Source organism: Vicia villosa, linkage group LG5 (assembly GCF_029867415.1).
Source record: "Vicia villosa cultivar HV-30 ecotype Madison, WI linkage group LG5, Vvil1.0, whole genome shotgun sequence".
Classification (NCBI taxonomy): domain Eukaryota; kingdom Viridiplantae; phylum Streptophyta; class Magnoliopsida; order Fabales; family Fabaceae; genus Vicia; species Vicia villosa.
This window is the reverse complement of record NC_081184.1, coordinates 157,637,037-157,656,988: the sequence shown is the minus strand read 5'-3', so window position 1 is coordinate 157,656,988 and position 19,952 is coordinate 157,637,037. Positions and strand designations below refer to the sequence as shown.

Sequence of the window (19,952 nt, the reverse complement as noted above, 5' to 3'; positions counted from 1 at the left end):
CTTTTTTCAACTTTTCCACACTAACTCCAAATTAATTTTCTTTATTACTAAATAAATTTTTTTAAAATGGTGGAGTATTATTTCAAAAAAAAAAAAGGGTGGAGTATCCTTTATCAATCATATTTATATAATTATAATAATTCATATTTATATAAATTAATATTTTGTAACTTCCAAATATATATACACATATATTAATTCATATTTATATTAATATTTTTTTATTCTTTATAAATATCTATTTCATTATCTCTGTTTGGTCATCTTATTACACACATATTTATATTTTATCAACTCACATAGCATCATGCTTATGTGTCATCCTTATAAAATTCTACTAATTAATAAAACCTCATTTACCAAAATAGTAATAATGATAATAATAATAATAATAATAATAAACATGATAATTATAACTATAACTAATATAATTAATCCTAAATTTTTAAATACTTATTTTGAATATATGTTAATCTTAATATATATATATATATATATATATATATATATATATATATATATATATATATATATATATATATATATATATATATATATATATATATATATATATATATAAAACTCCTACTATCATTGATATTATAAACTATTTTTTTTATTTTATAAATTAGTAATAATAGAAATAATATAATATTTATATATCAATATTAAAAATAATTATAATAATAATAAATATTTTATACAACTCTATATTCAATTTCCTTAGAATGTTGGCAATCAAAGGAGCAAATGACTTTAATTTGTTTTAATATTAATTTATTTTCAGTCAACTTGTATAACTTTTAGAATATTTAGAATACATATATATTTAAGTTATATATAATTTTATAATATATTGATTTAAACATTGGGTTATATTTTTAAGATACACACTTTTAGATATTATTACCTCAATTATTATTATTATTATTTACATTTTATTAATTTGTTTAAAAAAATTCAAATTATTATTATAAGTGATTAATAATATTTTATTTAAATTAAAAAAATTAAATAGTTGTAATTAATTAATTTATGAGTATTAAAGCTACATATATTTAGTGAATATAATGTTTTTTTAATAAACCGTTTTGAATATCAATGTATAATTGAAATACAATCACCATTTAATTAATTCACCTCTCTATTAGAATTCTACGTTAACAAAACTGATACATTTATTTCAATAAAAAAAACTGATACATAATACTCATATTTACGTTAACATTCATATAATATAATTCATATTTATATTACTTAATATTTTGTAACTCTCATATAGATATTAATTCATATTAATATTAATATTTTTATTATTCATTATAAATACCTCTTTTATTATCTCTCTTTGATCATCTCATCACACATGGGTCTCTTATCACACACGAAAATTTTTAAAATCAGTGATTAGTGTTGTTTTGTTGTTTGTATATATTTCTTCTATGATAACTCTAATATTTGAGATTTTTAGTGGCAAGATGTCAAAATTACTACCAATGGTTAGTATTCTAAACATATCATCAATATATCATATTTTGTATTTTATTTTATATGTTTAAATTTATGCTTTGTTGTTTTGTTGTTATATGGATTACACCTGATCGCACAAATTCATGATCAATTGGGATAAGGTATTTCTTTGGGAAGAGTGAGGGCCTAAGCCCGACAAAGAAAAAAATTACACAACAATATGCTTCGGGGTAGCATGTCCCCTAAGATCAGCCTCATACGACTCTCTAACTTGCGGAGGACAATCCTCAAAAACGGTTAAGAAGCATTAAAAGTACATCTCGGCTTAGCTAACGCATTAGCACACCAATTTACCTCCCGATAACAATGCAGAATATTAACCTTCCAATTCCTCTTTATCATATCTCAAATATACCTACTTAAAGGTAATTCTTTTTATCTATATTATGTATTTTTTTTGTTTATTACTTTTATATTATGTATATAAAATTAATAAAAATATATGAATACTTTTATTAGTGTTTATCGCTAATAATTATCTTTTAAAATGTAATTTAGGAAGTTATTGAAGGTGGTGATTCAAATAGCAAAGATGAAGTGGTTGTTGTTAATATTTGCCAGACTCCAACTAACAACTCACTTGGAGAGTGAAAGACTATGAGTTTGGAATCTTTAGAAACAATTGATCTTGAAGGTGACAATGTATCCATCACTAAAGAGTCAAAATTGCTTCACTCTCTTTTTAATTTGATGATTGACACTCTTTTTCAATTTGATTTGTTTTACGTCTTTTTTATCAATGTAATAACAGTCAAATATTTTATTAATAAATAAAAAATATTTGCAATGATTTTTTTTCCATGAAATTTTTTATTAATAAATAATAAATATTAGTATGAATTTTACTTTATTTTCAATTATACACTTATAAATTTTCCTTCATTTCGATTTATTTGCAATTTAAAACAACTCATTAAAGGAAAATCATATTCACTAAATATATTTGGCTTTAACACTCATAAAGTTTTTCTTTCTTTCAATTTATTATCAATTATTGTCTAAACTTTTTTACAATTACTTGATTTTTGAAATTACTTCCATGATTAAAAAATAACTTTTATATAAATAATTCAATAGAGAATAATTAAAAATATAAATACAATTTTAATATATATTTATCATTTCTAAAATATAAGCTAAAAAATCTCTCTCTTCTATATTTCATATTTAAATTTAAATAATAAGTAAAAAAAAATAATTTAAATTATGAGTTAAATGTTAAACTCAATATAGTTCAAGTAGTCATATTTTGTAAGAAATAACTTACTTATTTTAATATATAAATGAAACCATAATAAATCTTCTAATAACCTAAAAAATAATATTATAAATATTTTTTATATAATTCCAAACATAATTTAAATAATTTACAAGATAATTTTATATGTAAATAAAAAATTAAATATCAACTATTATAAAAAATATAGTTTTGTTTCTAATATATCAGTGCTCCCCGTGCGGAGCACGGGTCGGCAATCTAGTTGAAAGACAACAAGCGACTTTTATTAATTAAGCAATCAAAACATTCGTTATTAGAAGAAATAAAAGACTACTTGTAAGACTCGAGGAAACAACTAGGAATACATGAAGTTAAATAGCTAAGAAAGTTGCATTGCATATATACACATGAATTAAGTTAAAGTGTAAGAACCAATTTAAGTTGAGCTGTAGGGAAAAAAACTTGAGTAAGTTATACGATCTTATATTTCAGTTAAAAAAATCAAATTTAAACTATTGAATTAATGGTTTAGCTTGAGTAGTGCTTGGCTTTTCGATAATTATTCCATCCTCTAAACTATACAAATCACAACTTTGTAATTAAAAGTAATGATAAAAAGTCTTGTCATGGCAATTTAGATGATGATTAAAATCTATATGAAAATTATATATGCTTGAGTTCAGTTCAAACTAGCAATTTTTCACATTTTTGTACTTAATTAATTGTGTGAGTTTTGTCATAAAACTCTTTCAAATAAATAATAATAATAATAATAATAATAATAATAATAATAATAATAATAATAATAATAAATATATCTGAAACAAAGAATATTAAAAACAATTTATTATATTTTATAAAATATAAATATTTAAATTCCATTTAAAGTGAGGATGATCTATTTAATAAATTTACTTTTTTTTTACTTATTTAATAAATTTACTTAATAACAAAATTAAATTATAAAGTGAGAAGATTACATATGATTCATGATTAAGACATTAATCTTAAGGTTGTTTATGATACTTTATATGAGATATATTATTATTTATTATTTTGAAAACATGTTATTACAAATAGACAACACAATATTTTTCTTGGTTATTACAAAAGGGTGTTATGTCTATGCGTAACATCTATTAATTAGTAAAAACCTAATTGACACTCAATCACAAGACATTTGTGTATGAATTTAATCACACTTTTGTGTCATTCATCCCGTAAAAGTAGAAAAATCAATTAAATTAGACAATATCTTTATAATGCATGAGATGTACATATTAAACATTTCTCATTACGAAAAGACATTTGAAAATGCGAGTCACAAATAATCATATTTCATGAGTTTTGAGATTATTGTTATTGTTATTAATTTCTTGTTCACATACATAGCATCTCATCCCATCTCATCTCATCTCATCTCATCTCATCGTCTTCATTCTTACTTGCCTCTTTCATCCCCTCAATCATCAACTAATCAAACTATAACCTTCACCTTTCACCCTCAATCAAATATTTTATTTTATTTTTATCTCTTTGATCTATCCAACAATAGTTTCTTAGTTACCAATTAACTTGTTTTGTAAGGAGCCAATAAGGAAGGTATATGTCCATAATTATTCATAATATTGTATTTCATAATTATGCATTATATTTATTAACAAGATCCTCGGTGCTAATTACTTTTTATTTGTATACATCTTCAAGGTCAAAAATATTGAATTCTACATCTGAGATTTGCAGTTGATAAGCATTGTATTCATGTGATATTCTTGTATGGGGATATCCAACGACAATGTAACGGGGCTTGTACTTGCGGTTTCTTCTAGCATTTTCATTGGTTCTAGCTTTATTGTTAAAAAAATGGGGTTAAAAAGATCTAACACCCAAGGGAGAAGTGCATGCAAGTTCATCTTTCATCTCTAATTCATTTATCTTTGATCTCTGTTTTTTAATAATCATGACCTTTTTTTGTTTGTTTTAATCAGCCTCCGGAGGGCATGCCTATTTGTCTGAACCTTGGTGGTGGATTGGAATGATCTCAAGTATGTAATTTTTACACGTTCAATTTTAATTTATTCGACATTGCTTGTTTGTGAAATTTTGTTACAACACATGGATGATTGCAGTGATTGTTGGAGAAATCGCCAATTTTGCAGCTTATGCATTTGCACCTGCACTGCTTGTAACTCCTTTAGGAGCTTTAAGCATCATTGTTAGGTATAAATAAATACAATGTTGTTTGAAACATAAATTTTCAATATGTTTTCTTTAACACAAATATGCATGAATGTAGTCACAATGATATGATGGTGCAGTGCAATATTAGCTCATTTTATATTGGAAGAAAAATTACATATATTTGGTGTGCTTGGATGTGCTCTTTGTATGGTGGGATCTACAACTATTGTTTTACATGCTCCACATGAAAAAATTATTCATTCTGTTAGAGAAGTGTGGCATCTTGCTACAGAACCAGGTATATTTAATCAACATTCACTTACATATATATGTTGTTAATCAAGATAGTTAACAATTTTAGTTAATTTTACCTCTTCATCAATTGCAGGTTTCATTGTGTATACTTGTGCAATTGTGATTTTAGTATGCGTCCTCATTTTCTATTGTGTTCCAAAATATGGTCAAAGACATCTAGTTGTATACGTAGGAATATGCTCTCTCACCGGATCACTTACGGTATTAATTATATCATAAAACACGTACCTTTCCTTTATAACTCTATATTACAATAAGTCGAAAGAATAGTTTCCTATGTGTTTATCACATGACTAATGTTATGGTCGTCTTTAGGGGTGTGCAAGGTAGGCTACAGCACAGAGCCTCAAATTTGTCATAGTTAAACTGTGGTTAAATAGTGTCTCGTAATAAATTTGCCACGGTTAAACCATGACTAAATAAAGTCTCTAATTGTTTTGTCACAGATGAACTTTAGTTAACCTACACAAGACCTCTAATAAACTTAAGACGACCATGCATGTTGAATGTCATTTATAAACTTAACGACGACCTTTATTGCATGCATATAGGTTATGGGTGTGAAAGCAGTGGGCATAGCTATAAAGCTTACACTTGAAGGCACAAATCAATTCACTTATTTTCAAACATGGTTCTTTACTTTGGTTGTCGTAGGATGTTGTATCTTACAAATTAACTACTTAAACAAGGTAATCTCAAAATATCATGGCAATTTTATTTTTTATCAATCTTCAATGAATTGTTTATCTTTATTTCAACATTAAAGCTTTTTTAATCCAAATATCGTGTAATTTCAGGCCTTGGACACCTTTAACACTGCAGTTGTATCGCCAGTTTACTACGTCATGTTTACATCATTTACCATATTTGCTAGCATAATCATGTTTAAGGTGCCTAATTATCTTTATACTAATCTCTCTCTCTCTCTCTCTCTAAATTTACAAGTGGATCATAATATATGATCTACTTTATGATTTTGTTTATTGATTTTGTTGTAGGACTGGGACTCACAAAGTGCATCACAAATTGCTACTGAGTTATGTGGATTTGTGACAATTTTATCAGGAACATTTCTCCTTCACAAAACAAAAGATATGGGAAATAAACCGCACACAGAAGAATCCTCTCCTCTTTCAAGTCCAAATCAAGCTAATAGTAATAACAATGATAATATTAATAATAATAACAATACCAACAACAACACAAACACATAAACTCATGGATTGTCACATGACAGTTAACTGTCTCTCATATTTGTAGTCACACTTTGAAGAAAGTGATCAAAGTTATGTCATAATCTTTCAAAGAAAAGAAAGAATGAGAAAGGTGCAAGAAATATCGGCTTACTCGAACAAGCATGCGGTGTTGAAAAGGGCAAAGGTACAAGTATGATTCTCATGTGAAAAAGTAAAAGGATCATGTTTTTATGGCAAAAATACTTATACAAGTAGTTGGATTCATATTGTCATCCTGCTTTTTCTTTTTTCTTATTGCCTTTATGAGATTTTATGTGTAATTTTGAAGAGTTAATTGTCCAAAGATAATGTTCATGGTGAATTTTTAATTATATTTATGATGGGTACAACTATCCTTAGAATAAAATACTTTGAAAATAATCAAGTGATTAGTACTTTAAATACTTTAAATATATTTATAAAATGATTTATATTATATGATATTTATCTTAATCTTAATTATTTATTATTCTTTTCTAATGATTAGTACTTAGTTATGTTTTCAAATAATTAAGTGTATTAATTTTATTAAGTTGTTCGTTACAGTACAACTTTACTATGTATTATATTACATTTAACTTAATATCAAGTTTTTCATATAAATCTCTACACACTTTTTTTCCTTTAATAAAATTATTATTTTATTTTTTCGAGTTTGAGTCATTTTTTAAAAATAAAAAACAATTTTATTAAGAGAAGATAGTTTTAAAAACTCGGGTTACATCATTATTGGGCTTAGTCAAATTAAGAAGACTATTTTGGATAATTTCTACTTAAGCCAGACTATGGGTTTGAACGTTATGGATCTGTTTAATATGCCTGAGTCCACTAGCCTCAAAACCTGCTAAGGTTTGTATGATGTGCCTTAGTTGGTAGCTTACGTGAGTTCTATCCACAAAATGAGCGTCACCCTCTCCTTTCTCCCTTAGTACCTCAATTATACTCTCATAATCAGTAAAATCCTAATCTCCCTCAGACCCATTATGCGAGCAGCCATGAATGCATAAGTGACAGGTTGGGCTTCCGCACCCAAGAGGTTTGGATACTCTTTATGCTTCCAATTCATCTTAGCTTCTATCGCTCATTTTTCCTTAGGGGTATGGCATCCATGTTCCATTCCACAACAATGGCCATGTTAGTGTCAGTGTTAGTGTAATATGTGTCTTTCTCCGTTATATTATTCTTTATTTGAGGTGAGCCTTCTTTATGATGTTTGTTTGTTTCGATGTTCCTCGTGTTGTTGGTTTTTCGGTGGATTTGTTTGTTGTTGTTTGCATGAGATAACTTTAAAGCTTTGTTTTTATAGCTTCCATTACACTTACCATTATTTTCTCCACTTGTGGAGTCTACATTTTTCACAATCTTAACATGTATGTTATTTGTTCTGTTAGGTCTACCTTTTAACTCTTGGTTATCGTTGTTTTTTGGGTTATCTATAATCTAACCACATCCCTCACCACATATGCAGTCCCGAACATTTGGTCTGATATAACCCTACGACGATTGATGTTGAGCTCATTGTTACTTTTGTTCTCAACCTGAGCTTGTTGAGGTAATACCACTGGTAGGTTGTTGATGACAATTGTCATTACGTGCTTTTACTAGAAAATTCATATGAAAACATTAAAGTAATGAGCAAAAGTCGAGCCAAAGTGCGAAGAATAGAGCAAAAACTACAAAGAGTGGAAGAATTGAGACTTAGAAAAATTATGAAGAAAAAAACAAGAGAAAAGCAACTTTAGCCCCTGGATTTCACGCACATGTGATGCATCCCATCATGGCGCGATGCAAGTCTCACTGTGGCGTGATGTTTCTCATCGTAGCGTGATGCTGCGGCAAATTGTAACACGTTGTGCAACTTTAAATAGATAATGTTGGCTACTTTTTTAGGGCTCCGAATTTGATAGAGAAAGTGATGACTTGGAGTACTAAAGTGACGATTTTGAGGGTTTTGGAGGCCATTGAAGACTTTTATCTTCCTTGATTTTTATGTTCTGTACATTTACACTCATTGTTAGTTACTTGCGGATAGCTTGTGCAGTGTTAGTCATCGGCAGTTAGCCCATACAATTGTAATCAGTTTGGTTATAGTGGATTAAGACCCTGATTGAGAGAGGCGAAATCACCTTGGCGGATGGACTAGACTAGCTTGAGAGTTTCTCAAGTGAACTAGTATAAACATACATTGTTATTTCCTTCTTGCATTTTACAGTTATTATCAAGAGTAAAGAGTTTGTTGTTTAAAGATGGGAGTTATTTTTTATCAAAGTTTTGTTTGTTAAAAACCCTACTCAAACCCCCCTTTCTAGTGTTTTTCACACCTTCAACATTGACGATTCGCTCGATGTAAGGGTGCATAAAAACTGGCATCTCGTCGATGAATGAAATTTTCGCCGTAATAGGCATCTCTTCGATGATTGGAATTTTCGGCGGAATAGGTGTCAGAGGCGGTTTGCTTATGCGAGCTCCTTTGTTTGAATTTGTTTGAGATTTTTGAGATTTTGGAGTCGGTGGGTCGGGAAAAAGTTTATCGACGTGCTCACAATACGAAGGAGCCCGTGTAGTCGAGTTGTCATTCAGTGTAGGCTTCAATTTCTTCGGAGCACCCTTTGTCTTAACCGGTTGAGAAGGAAGTTTCACGTCAGTTGTTTCAAGATATCCAACATTCCGCAATTGTTCTTTAATGTGAAGTTTCATGTTGTTATCGGCCTTCGAAAACCTCTCTTGTATCGCTTCCAATTCAGAAGTAATAGACATATGCGATTTTTCTCCTTTGATGCAACCATCATCATCAAAACTAAGAATTTTCCAATGAGGGATAACTCCATCCATTCTTATTGGCTCACCTAGTCTCACCTTTTTAGCAACAAAACAAGCACACGGGAGACCATACGTTATAGTAATAGTGCAACCATGTTTTGCGCTATCGGAACCGACAGTTTGGGCTCGTGAAAAATATAATTCAACCCGGCCCGTGAAAAACATACACTTGCCTTATATTTGATACGTTGTCGGGTTCCTTTCGTTTCAATATGACAAGTATGTTTTTCGGTTGGACAAGATTCAAGGACATGTCATTAATACATGTCTTTTGTTCCGGATTGAGCCGACATACACTAGGATGACCTTGTAATTTTCCGCACATGTCATGGTTATGCAAACCACAAATAACCTTGAATCTCCACTTCTTGCTAGCCACTATGTAACCACAAATTTTAAATGGACACTCGTATTTTCTAGTACCCGTGTCGTCTCTTTTAAACTTCCTTAGAGGAGGATGATATTTCCCGTTTATTTCGCACAACATTGTTACGAACGCGTTTCTTCTTGCCGTACCATTATCCGATCTTCCTATTACCGCACCATAACCAAGGTTAGTTGCATTCCTACGAATCCATGTGAGCATGCTTTCATGATCATCAAACTCTTGCTTGTTATCAAAGTCACCGCCGATATCTATCGCCTTTACGATTACCCCTTCAACATTTGGAGAAACAATTGTGGAAGGAACTAATTCTCTTGAGATATTTTCGGTGTGCACCATACCTATTTATAAATAATAGCACAAATAACACAAAATCAGAAGAATGTTGGAAAAAACAGCACACACACGTTCCGTAGATGCACCTCCGAAACATGTTCATCTTCAACACGTTCCGTAGATGTACCTACGGAAGCAACGTTACATTTTTTTACAAAAATTTGATTGATAATGTGAGCAATGCAACAAATCCAGATGAATGTTTATCTGAAATTCTGTCTTCTCTTGCTCCTTTTGAGTTGTTGCACCAAAAAGTTGAAGCTTTATAGTGAAAAATGATAATGATGGTGTAGGATTTCTTAGGGTGGTAAGAGTGAGTGTTGAAGAAAAAAGTAACAATGGGGGAGTGATGATGCTGGTTCAAACATATCAGATACTTCCGTAGATACATCTATGGAAAATTCTGGTGCTAAGTTGTTCCGTAGATGTACCTACGGAAGATTCCCTGAACTAAAATAATCTGCAATTTCTTTCAAAATACACTAATTCAAAATATTTTTCGTAGATGTATCTCTGTAAAAATTCAAATTTTGTAAAAAAAAATATTTTCGAATATGAATCTAATAAAATTGAAAATTTCCAATATACCTAAGCCCTAGAGTAACAAGGAGTATAATGAGATATTCTCGTATAACAGATGTGGTAGATAATGTAAAATAAAGGTGACTTTAAGTAAATTAACTAAACGGGTATTTTACTAGTTCCTTGTTCTAAAATGAAAAATAAAAAAGGTTGGAAAATTTTCGATCTAAGCTTTGCAAATTTGCAATAGTTTTCGTCACATAATCAACACTCGAAAATCACTCAAGCTTCGTCAAGGTAATCCAACGCCATCTTCAATTTTCCAATTTTCGGAAGGAATCGATCAATTCATCAATCGCTAGGTAAAATTCAGGATTCAGAAACAAAATTCAACCGAATTTCACGATCTTTTGTTCTCGATGCAATCTGAATCGTTATCGAAACAGGTTTTGGTGCTTCAGGAACTAGGGTTTTGTTGCCAATGATTCCTCCGAGAAGGAAGAAATGGACCGAAGCAGAGGAGAAAACCCTAATCGATAAGTATGGCGAGATGGTGTCCGATGGTTCGCTTTCGAAGATGAGAACTCGCGAGAAGAAGTTTAAACCTATAGCTTGTTATGTGAATTCGGTGCATCATCTTTGTGATCCTGGTGTGTATCCTTGGCAATGGAGTTGGAAAGATGTTTCTACTAAGGTGCAGAATATGAGGCATCAGTATCTGCTGGTGAAGCAGAAGATTAAGAAACCGGAGTTTTCGGGAGGGGATTGTGATGGGAGTGAGTTTGATTGGATGGAGGGGGTTACTCATTGGTCTAATTTTCTTAGGTATAAGGAAGTTTTTGGAGATGTTGCGCTTGTTGGTGGTGGTGGTGGTGGTGATCATGTTCATGGTGGGAATGGTGAGTTGATGGGGTTAGCTAATGGTGGTCGTGATCATGGAAATGGGTTTCTTGCTGGTGGGGATGAAGGAATGGATATGGTTGAGTTTGGGCAGATGGGTCACTCGGGGGATGGAGATGGTGATTTTGCGGCTGCTATGGATGGAGTTGATAATGAAGTGATGGGATTAGGGTTTGCGTATGATGCGGAAGAAGGGGAGGTGAATTTTAATGGGAATGGACGGACGAGAGAGGATGCGGAGAATGGTTATGTGTATGAGGAAGGTGAAGTGACAGGGTCGAGTTTGAAGAAGAAAAGGAAGGTGGCGAAGAGGATGGAGAAGAAGATGTGGAGGATTTTTGCTAACCAGTTGGGACATTTGAGGGAAATGGAGGTTCGATTTGAGCATCGCGAAGTGGATAGAGAACACGAGAGACAGAGGAGGGAAAATTTGCGAGGTGAGTGGGAGAAGAGATTTGAGGAAAGGGAAAAGGAGAGGGAGGAGAGGGAGAAAGAGAGGGAAAACATGAGAAGGCAGAGGATGTCTGAGTGGGAAGCTATAGAGAAGGAAAATGAAGAGAAGGAAAGGAAAAGAAGAGAGGAAGAGTTGATTCATGAGATGGAACGGGAGGAGAGAATGAATTGTAAGAGGCTAGAATGGAAGAAGAGGATCGACGACATGCTAAATCAGCACCGAGAAGAAATGGGCCAGGTGCAGACTCGGATTCTTCAAGAGCAACAGAATCTAAGTAGCCAATTGCTCGGTATATTCTCCCAGTGGACTGCCCAACCTGCTGGCCTATCTGATCATACTAGTGCTAGCAACCATTATCTTTCACAAATGATGCAAAATTTGCATCATGTAAATGGTATTGTTCACGAAGACACTAGGGTTGAAGGGGATAATCAAGAAGATCAATTCATTGTTGATGGATGATGTATCTGCCATTTTTGTATTTCTTTGCCGAGGTATCCACAAACATTTCCGCCACCAGAAGTGGCGTAAAGTGCACATATTGTTCAACTTCAATGCATTCATTACTGTACTCTCTTCAAATAGGTATTGTTGTATACTATGTCCAGTTTATATTAGTGTAACTAATCTTCTATATAATAATAATAATGCAATATGTTCCTTGTGTTCCTCTGTATTGAACAATGAAACTGTTGGTGTAAAGGTCTCACATTTTTTGTCCAATACATGTTATTTAGCTGCTTCCATTCAAGCTCACAGTAATTCAATGCACCTAAACTGAAGGAAATTTTTTCTGTCAGTTCTTTGATAAGCATAGCAATCCAACTCATTGTAATGTCAATGAAACAGGAGATGCTATTCTAGAATCTAGAGTGCTGTATCAATTCTCTGTTATTGTTTCACGCTATCATTGGATAGGTTAGTTACGGGCTTGTTTTCAGTGTCATGGACCAGGAGAAAAGGTATCGAGGGATGTATCTGGGTTTACACCTTCATTTAGTTCCTTAAATTTTGACTCTTGTGAAGTTTGCTTGTGCTTGTGCATGTAATCTTGGAATCTCATATGTAATCTTAAGCTACTTGATATTCATTTTATGATTTAATGTATTCATTTTGTACATTTGGTTTATATCACAATGGTAAATAGAGATAGAATCTTCATTCCATGTAAACTTTGATTAGCTTTACATAAGCAAATAACTTCACAAATAACTTAGAGTTAAAAGGTAGTGCACTGACAGTGTAAAATAGTTTTACACTGTCAACCAATAGAGAATCGTCAATATGCCATGTCATTAAAGTTTTTTTTAAATAAAAGAATGTTTTAATTGGATACATGGTGGTGATTGGTTGACAGTGTAAAAATATTTTACACTGTCAGTGCATGACCCCTTTTCTCAATAACTTATGGGATTTCTTCTTTGAATACATGCTCAAGAATTAGATGTTACAGTCGATACCATTTTTTTAAGCTACTTGATATTCATTTTATGATTTAATGTATTCATTTTGTACATTTGGTTTATATCACAATGGTAAAGAGAGATAGAATCTTCATTCCATGTAAACTTTGATTAGCTTTACATAAGCAAATAACTTCACAAATAACTTATGGGATTTCTTCTTTGAATACATGCTCAAGAATTAGATGTTACAGTCAATACCATTTTTTTAAGCGACTTGTTGTCGTTAAGTTAAAAACAGGTTTAGGCTCGGCTGCAGCAGGGCACTGAAGATCTGCTTTTATCTTTATTTTCCTACAAATTGATCTTGAGTTTCATTTGGATTCAAGCAGGTTGTTGTTTACTGTTACAGTTTTGGTGTTTTGCCATTAGTTGTGTTCTTTATAGACTTAGTTGTATCCTGTTATTACTTAATAGTTGTGTTCTGTTATATACATTCAAATTTTTTTGGTTTTTTATTTTTAGTTTTTTAAATAACAATCAATATATTTTGTATATATATATTTTTTTGGTTAACATAATAATTGATATGTTGATCTTTTAGAAGTAATTGGAAATTTTTATTATAACAATAACATATTCCTTGTAAGTCCCTTTGTCCCGTCTTGAGACCCTGTCAATTTATAATCAGAAAGTATGACAATAAAACAAGTACTTGATAATATCTATCTATGCCACATGAACATGATGATAGTAAAGCAGTTTAATGTGGATACTAAGTCTAATGCAGTTTACAAACACACTAGAATAAAATGTGGTACTTCTTTTATTCTACATGTAATATGGAAGTCACCTAAGTTCTTCATCCAAATATGTTATTTCCAGTTCGATGTGAGCTGTGTCAGGATCCTTAAATGGTATCTACTGACGTACAATATGACGATGACGGCGATGACGATCAATGTAATTTGATTTGGATAATGTCAAGAAGTCATTTGCTTAGTTATATTAAACTAAAGATTAACTTTTTTCTTACATGAACGTCATGTGACTCGTAACCAATCTTAAGTATCATGTAGAAATTTTTTATATATACTTCTCTTTTAGATTGTTTGACCATAATTTGAATATGTAACTTCTAATTGATTTAGAGTTTTAATAAGGTGATATGTATATTTCGAACGATGAGTTGTTTTTGTTAACTTCTAGAAAATCTCAATACTTCAAATTTCAAACTATAAACTTTTCATATAACAATTTAACAAAACAATTTTTTTTCTTTATCAAACTGAAAAATGGAGTATTATCAAATAAAAAAAATGCAAATTGAGTCTTACGTAACAAAAAAAAAATCTGTAAAGTTCAATTTTAATTTTACACATGAAAATCACTTCAGAAACTAGAAGTTAATTTTTTCAAAGTACTTATGTAAGTGAAACTCAACTCACATTCAATGTAAACTCAAAATTCAGTTATAGTTTTTTCCTCATCATGTTGTGGTTCTTAGAAGCACACGTTTTTGTGTAGGCTCTTGTAGGTTGGTATGGAAAAAACCAGTCATGAATGTCTTACCAGACACCACTCTTTTTTGAACGCGCAGCCTTCTACTAAATATTGTCTTGTGTCTTTCTTCACAACACTCAATATTACTAATTTATTATCATTATTATTATTACCATAATATTATTCATATACCTACCCTCTTTCAAACATCTATATATTGATACCAATTTGTAACACATTATATCATCTTTTAACCCTTTATTTCTTTCTCAGTTAAGCTTTGTTTTTTCAGCATTTTGATCCATTTTCTGTCAAAGATGGTAAGTGTTGATGAGATCCGTAAGGCACAACGTGCTCAAGGCCCTGCCACCGTGTTGGCAATCGGCACTGCAAATCCTCCCAATTGCGTCGATCAGAGTACATACCCCGATTACTACTTTCGTGTTACCAACAGCGAGGACAAGACGGAACTCAAGCAAAAATTCAGACGCATGTGTAAGATATTAATATATAATATTCTTTTCAGTTTTTTGCTTTTTATATATCAATGATCAATAACTGTTAGAATAATATTTAATTATCTTGAATATATATTTCAGGTGAAAAATCAATGATTAAGAAGCGATATATGTATTTGACAGAGGAGATTTTGAAGGAAAATCCGAATGTTTGTGCTTATATGGCACCATCATTGGATGCAAGACAAGACATGGTGGTTGTAGAGGTACCAAAGTTGGGAAAAGAAGCAGCAACAAAGGCTATTAAGGAATGGGGTCAACCGAAGTCCAAGATCACTCACCTCATCTTTTGCACTACTAGTGGAGTGGATATGCCTGGTGCTGATTATCAGCTTACAAAACTGCTCGGGCTCCGTCCCTCGGTGAAGCGTTATATGATGTACCAACAAGGGTGTTTTGCTGGTGGTACGGTTCTTCGTTTGGCGAAAGATTTGGCTGAAAATAATAAAGGTGCTCGCGTGCTTGTGGTTTGCTCGGAGATCACTGCGGTTACATTTCGTGGTCCTAATGAAACACATCTTGATAGTCTTGTGGGACAGGCCTTGTTTGGAGATGGTGCTGCTGCTGTGATTGTTGGTTCGGATCCGTTACCTGATGTTGAGAGACCTTTGTTTGAGTTGGTGTGGACGGCGCAAACAATTCTTCCAGATAGCGAAGGAGCTATTGATGGTCATCTTCGTGAGGTCGGACTAACATTTCATCTTTTGAAAGATGTTCCTGGACTCATCTCGAAGAATATTGAAAAGGCGTTAGTTGAAGCCTTTAAACCTTTAGGTATATCTGATTATAACTCAATCTTTTGGATTGCTCACCCGGGTGGACCAGCGATTCTTGACCAAGTCGAGGACAAGTTAGGCTTAAAGCCTGAAAAATTGGAAGCCACTCGACATGTGCTAAGTGAGTACGGAAACATGTCAAGTGCGTGTGTGTTATTCATTTTAGATGAAATGAGGAAGAAGTCGAAAGAAAATGGACTCGACACAACTGGTGAAGGGCTTGAGTGGGGCGTGTTGTTTGGTTTTGGTCCAGGACTTACCGTTGAGACCGTTGTGCTTCGCAGTGTTGCTCTTTGAGGTTGCAAATCCTTTTATTTTTAGTTATTCTTAAATATATATGATTGAATAAATGTATTTTTCCCTTTGATTTTTAATGTTTTTTTACACCAATAAACAAGAATGTGTATTAGTGTATTACAACAATTGCAAAAGAGCATGATGCTATGGAAGGGAAGAAACTGATTGGTTTTTTGATTGGACCAAATTGTCACGGAAATTATAAATTCATTAAACTTTGTTGAGTTTCTCTCTAATAGTAATAGATATTTTTTTCCAGAACTTCTGAGCCTGTTATGAATAGGAGAAAGCAATTAGTGACAAAACTCAAGCATTTATCTCTAGCATAGATAACTTGCGCAACAAGTTATTATATTTAACAAATTGGTTGAGTTTTTTTTTTAAAGTTTTATCTTTTCGACGCGCACTATGAGCTGACATGGTAAATTGGATGACTCATGCTACTAGAAGTAGCTGTAACAGATTCATTTCAAGTTTAATGAGGATCAGTTTCATCACACATTCATTTCTTGCAATGTGTTTAGATGCTATTGCACATATGATATCATAAATCAGGTTTGGTTCAAGGATGGCTCTAAAAAACAACAACAAAAATGAAAGAAATTTCAATGTAGATGCATCATTGCATCCTTATTCCATTCGTCCATAAAAAAAATCCATAAAACAATCTGTGTAACGACGCAATCGGAAGGAGATAATAATTCTCATAGCTAGGAGAAGCGTATGCGTCATGTTCTTTTTATGAAGAAAAATTCAGATTTGTTGATGGTCAAAGCAATCTCAAGCGTGCATAGAGAGAAAGAAGATGATAGAAGAATGAAGAAGAAGATGGAACTTTCTCATTGATTGATTAGAGAATGAAAACAGTTACACCAAAACTATTTATATATATGAATAGCAGCTTAACAAGTTAGTTATGGCACATCAGCAATGATAACATACTCTCTAACAAACAAAATAACAGATAAATACATGCATCACATGCATGTCATGACTATGCCTTAAACTTTAACTGTCCAGGCAATATTTTTTCTTTGACACAAAGTAATGCCTTTGGAAGAACGTGCTACTTCGAGTCCAAGAAAAAATTTCAACTGTCCAAGATCTTTGATATGAAAGGTGTTATCGAATGCTTGTTTTAAATCTTCATACACGAGTAAAGATGTACCTGCAAGGATTATGTTATCGACTTAAACAAGAAGAGGTGTGAACGAAGTGGATGTGGACTTAATGAAAAGTGTATGATCAGCATGAACATGGAAAAAACCTTTTGTATGAAGAAACGTAGTTAATTTTTCAAACCATTGGTTGTCTGCTTGTTTCAAGCTATAAAGGCACTTGAGGAGTGTGCACACCTGACCTGGTTTAGGAGGTGAGAAGCCTTGTGGTGTCTTATATACACGACTTCATGGAAATCTTTGTGAAGAAAGACATTGTTTACATCTAATTGATGTAAATGTCATTTATGAATTGCAGCAAAAGCAAGTAAAACTCGAACTGTTGAAATCTTTGATACTGGTGAAAACGTTTCGACTTTGTCTTTCTCACTGAAACGGGCTTCCAAAGCGATGTCCACCTTTACCTTATCACTATTTCTCTCCTCCATTCTTTGCTCACGAGACTCAAGAGAGCTTTGTAGCTCCTTTTTGCTCATCGTCCTAAGATCCTTTTATTCCTCAATTGTAACGACTATGTTATCAAGTCATGACGTCAAAGAACGCAAGATCTTCGCGACAACATACTGCTCTGTAATAGTTTCTCCCGATGCTTTTACTTGATTCACCAACCGAGTAATTCTCATCACGAAATCGTTGAATGTCTCTTCTCCTCCATTTGAATTAACTCAAGTTGAAGTTTGTGTGTTTGTAACCTCACAACCTTCGCCTTGCCAGCCCCTGCGTATGCTTTCTCAAGGATTTCTCACACTTGCTTCGAAGATTCACAATCATCGAATTTTTCGAAATTATTCGTATCAACACATTGAAGGATTAAAAAGAGTGCCTCAAAATCTTTCTTCTTTTCTTCCTTATGTGTAGCTCGTTGTGTATCTGTTGCACTTTCGACAAGAGAATTCACACTGTTCTTGATCACTTCAAGAACACCTTAATAAAAATAACACTTTTATTTGCTTGCACCATTTGTCGTAATTCTTCGTATCAAGGATGTGTAGGTTTGCAGAGATTCTTTCAATGGAGACAAAATTCATGTTGCACACTAGGTGTTTGGTGGATTGAACCAGACTCTTGATAGCAAATGTTAGAACTTAGAATTATAAGGTTGGTAAAAATGGAGTAATTAAATGTGGAGAGGGAGAGAGAGAAAATTAGAGAGAGTATAATTGAAGGTGAGATTTCTCATTCACATTTGTATTAACAATGATTGTGATACCCCTTAGGTTTTTATACAAAAGTTATAATAGATTGAGATACAAGTATCAAAGCAAAAACTGACATTTGTCTGCTTGTAATCGGTGATGCAAAATATGTAACTGGTTACAACTGTTTGCAAACTTAAAAGACATAACAATGGTAACCGGTTACAAGGAATATGTAATCGGTTACAACGAATATGTAATCAGTTACACCCTTGACAAAGTTACTTATTTTTAGCTATTTTGTCTTTTTCTCACCGCTGTAATCGGTAACAGCTCCACATTTTACAACACTTGAATTAGTGTTTTTCACTAAACACATAAACTTACAGAAACTAAATCCATGAAAATTTAACACAGTAGGTCTTCGTATTAAATTCTATGGTAGAAAGGGTACAACGAGTCTTCTTCCATAGTTCTAACTCCACATCTATTAGGGTTCTGCTTATTTTGGAAGATAAATTGAATTTGTTCTAATAAGAAATTTGTGGAATCAATGATTAATGATGTTAAATTGAGGGATAAATGTACTATTATGATGTATGTTCCAAATGGTTATGGCAAGAGTCATACCATTTGTGATGGAAAAAATATACGGTAATCAATTCGAACTAACAATAATCAAAATTTAGAAAAAGAAATTTAGTGTCCAAATCTAGTAAAAAAAATTGATTAAAAAATTGATTTAAACTACATACTTTCACTAATAGAAGTGACCGAAAAAATTAACGTGACTTCTATTTGAAGGACTTAATTGAATTTTTTTTAGTTCACTTAGATTAGACAGTTTTTACCTCCCAAAATTCAAATCCGAATCTCTTAAAAATTTCGTTCTCCACCTCAAACTCAAACGGGAATGAAAAATTAAAATTCAAATCCGTTTCAAATGGGTTCGGGTATCCTCGCTCTGACACCATCTATTTAATAAAATTAAATTTTTTAATAAAAATATTTATTTTTTTTAAAATCAAATTACATTATAAATAATAAAATAAAAAATTTTAAAAAAATTCATAATTGAAATATTTTAAATAATAAATAAAAAATAAATTATTAAAACATTAACCACATATTTAATATTTATTATTAATATTGTAAATTTTCAAAAATAAATAATAGTATACATAATGAATTAAATGAGGTGGGTTCGAGTGTCCCTATTACTCGACTTGTTACCATCTCTTGTT

General features: G+C 31.8%; 3 protein-coding genes across 4 annotated transcripts; all 3 read left to right on the top strand.

Moving 5' to 3' along the window:
• The first annotated feature begins 4,075 nt into the window (after positions 1-4,075).
• On the top strand, positions 4,076-6,834 carry LOC131607920 (probable magnesium transporter NIPA1). The gene is made up of 9 exons (XM_058879870.1): positions 4,076-4,351; positions 4,457-4,652; positions 4,738-4,794; positions 4,879-4,969; positions 5,068-5,228; positions 5,319-5,446; positions 5,797-5,934; positions 6,043-6,135; positions 6,244-6,834. Exons 2-9 carry the CDS (start codon positions 4,526-4,528, stop codon positions 6,457-6,459), a joined length of 1,011 nt encoding a protein of 336 aa, XP_058735853.1. The 5' UTR covers positions 4,076-4,351; positions 4,457-4,525; the 3' UTR covers positions 6,460-6,834.
• Positions 6,835-10,700: 3,866 nt separating this feature from the next.
• LOC131603430 (uncharacterized) lies at positions 10,701-12,586 on the top strand. Of its 2 annotated transcripts, none has more exons than XM_058875731.1 (2): positions 10,701-10,905; positions 10,990-12,586. In XM_058875731.1, exon 2 carries the CDS (start codon positions 11,025-11,027, stop codon positions 12,357-12,359), a length of 1,335 nt encoding a protein of 444 aa, XP_058731714.1. In that variant the 5' UTR covers positions 10,701-10,905; positions 10,990-11,024; the 3' UTR covers positions 12,360-12,586. The 2 variants fall into 2 exon arrangements, with proteins under 2 accessions (XP_058731714.1, XP_058731715.1); XM_058875732.1 differs by having other exon boundaries at positions 10,727-10,840.
• Positions 12,587-12,724: 138 nt separating this feature from the next.
• LOC131603432 (chalcone synthase 1) lies at positions 12,725-16,736 on the top strand. The gene is made up of 2 exons (XM_058875733.1): positions 12,725-15,298; positions 15,403-16,736. Exons 1-2 carry the CDS (start codon positions 15,121-15,123, stop codon positions 16,392-16,394), a joined length of 1,170 nt encoding a protein of 389 aa, XP_058731716.1. The 5' UTR covers positions 12,725-15,120; the 3' UTR covers positions 16,395-16,736.
• Positions 16,737-19,952: the final 3,216 nt, after the last annotated feature.

Excerpts from the sequence above, each read along its gene's own strand:
- LOC131603430 (XM_058875731.1), top strand. The coding sequence starts at position 11,025 with ATGATTCCTCCGAGAAGGAAGAAATGGACCGAAGCAGAGGAGAAAACC.
- LOC131607920 (XM_058879870.1), top strand. The coding sequence starts at position 4,526 with ATGGGGATATCCAACGACAATGTAACGGGGCTTGTACTTGCGGTTTCT. Across the intron at positions 4,795-4,878 it reads GTGGATTGGAATGATCTCAA|TGATTGTTGGAGAAATCGCC; the intron begins GTATGTAATTTT and ends GGATGATTGCAG. Across the intron at positions 5,447-5,796 it reads CTCTCACCGGATCACTTACG|GTTATGGGTGTGAAAGCAGT; the intron begins GTATTAATTATA and ends GCATGCATATAG.
- LOC131603432 (XM_058875733.1), top strand. The coding sequence starts at position 15,121 with ATGGTAAGTGTTGATGAGATCCGTAAGGCACAACGTGCTCAAGGCCCT. Across the intron at positions 15,299-15,402 it reads GCAAAAATTCAGACGCATGT|GTGAAAAATCAATGATTAAG; the intron begins GTAAGATATTAA and ends TATATATTTCAG.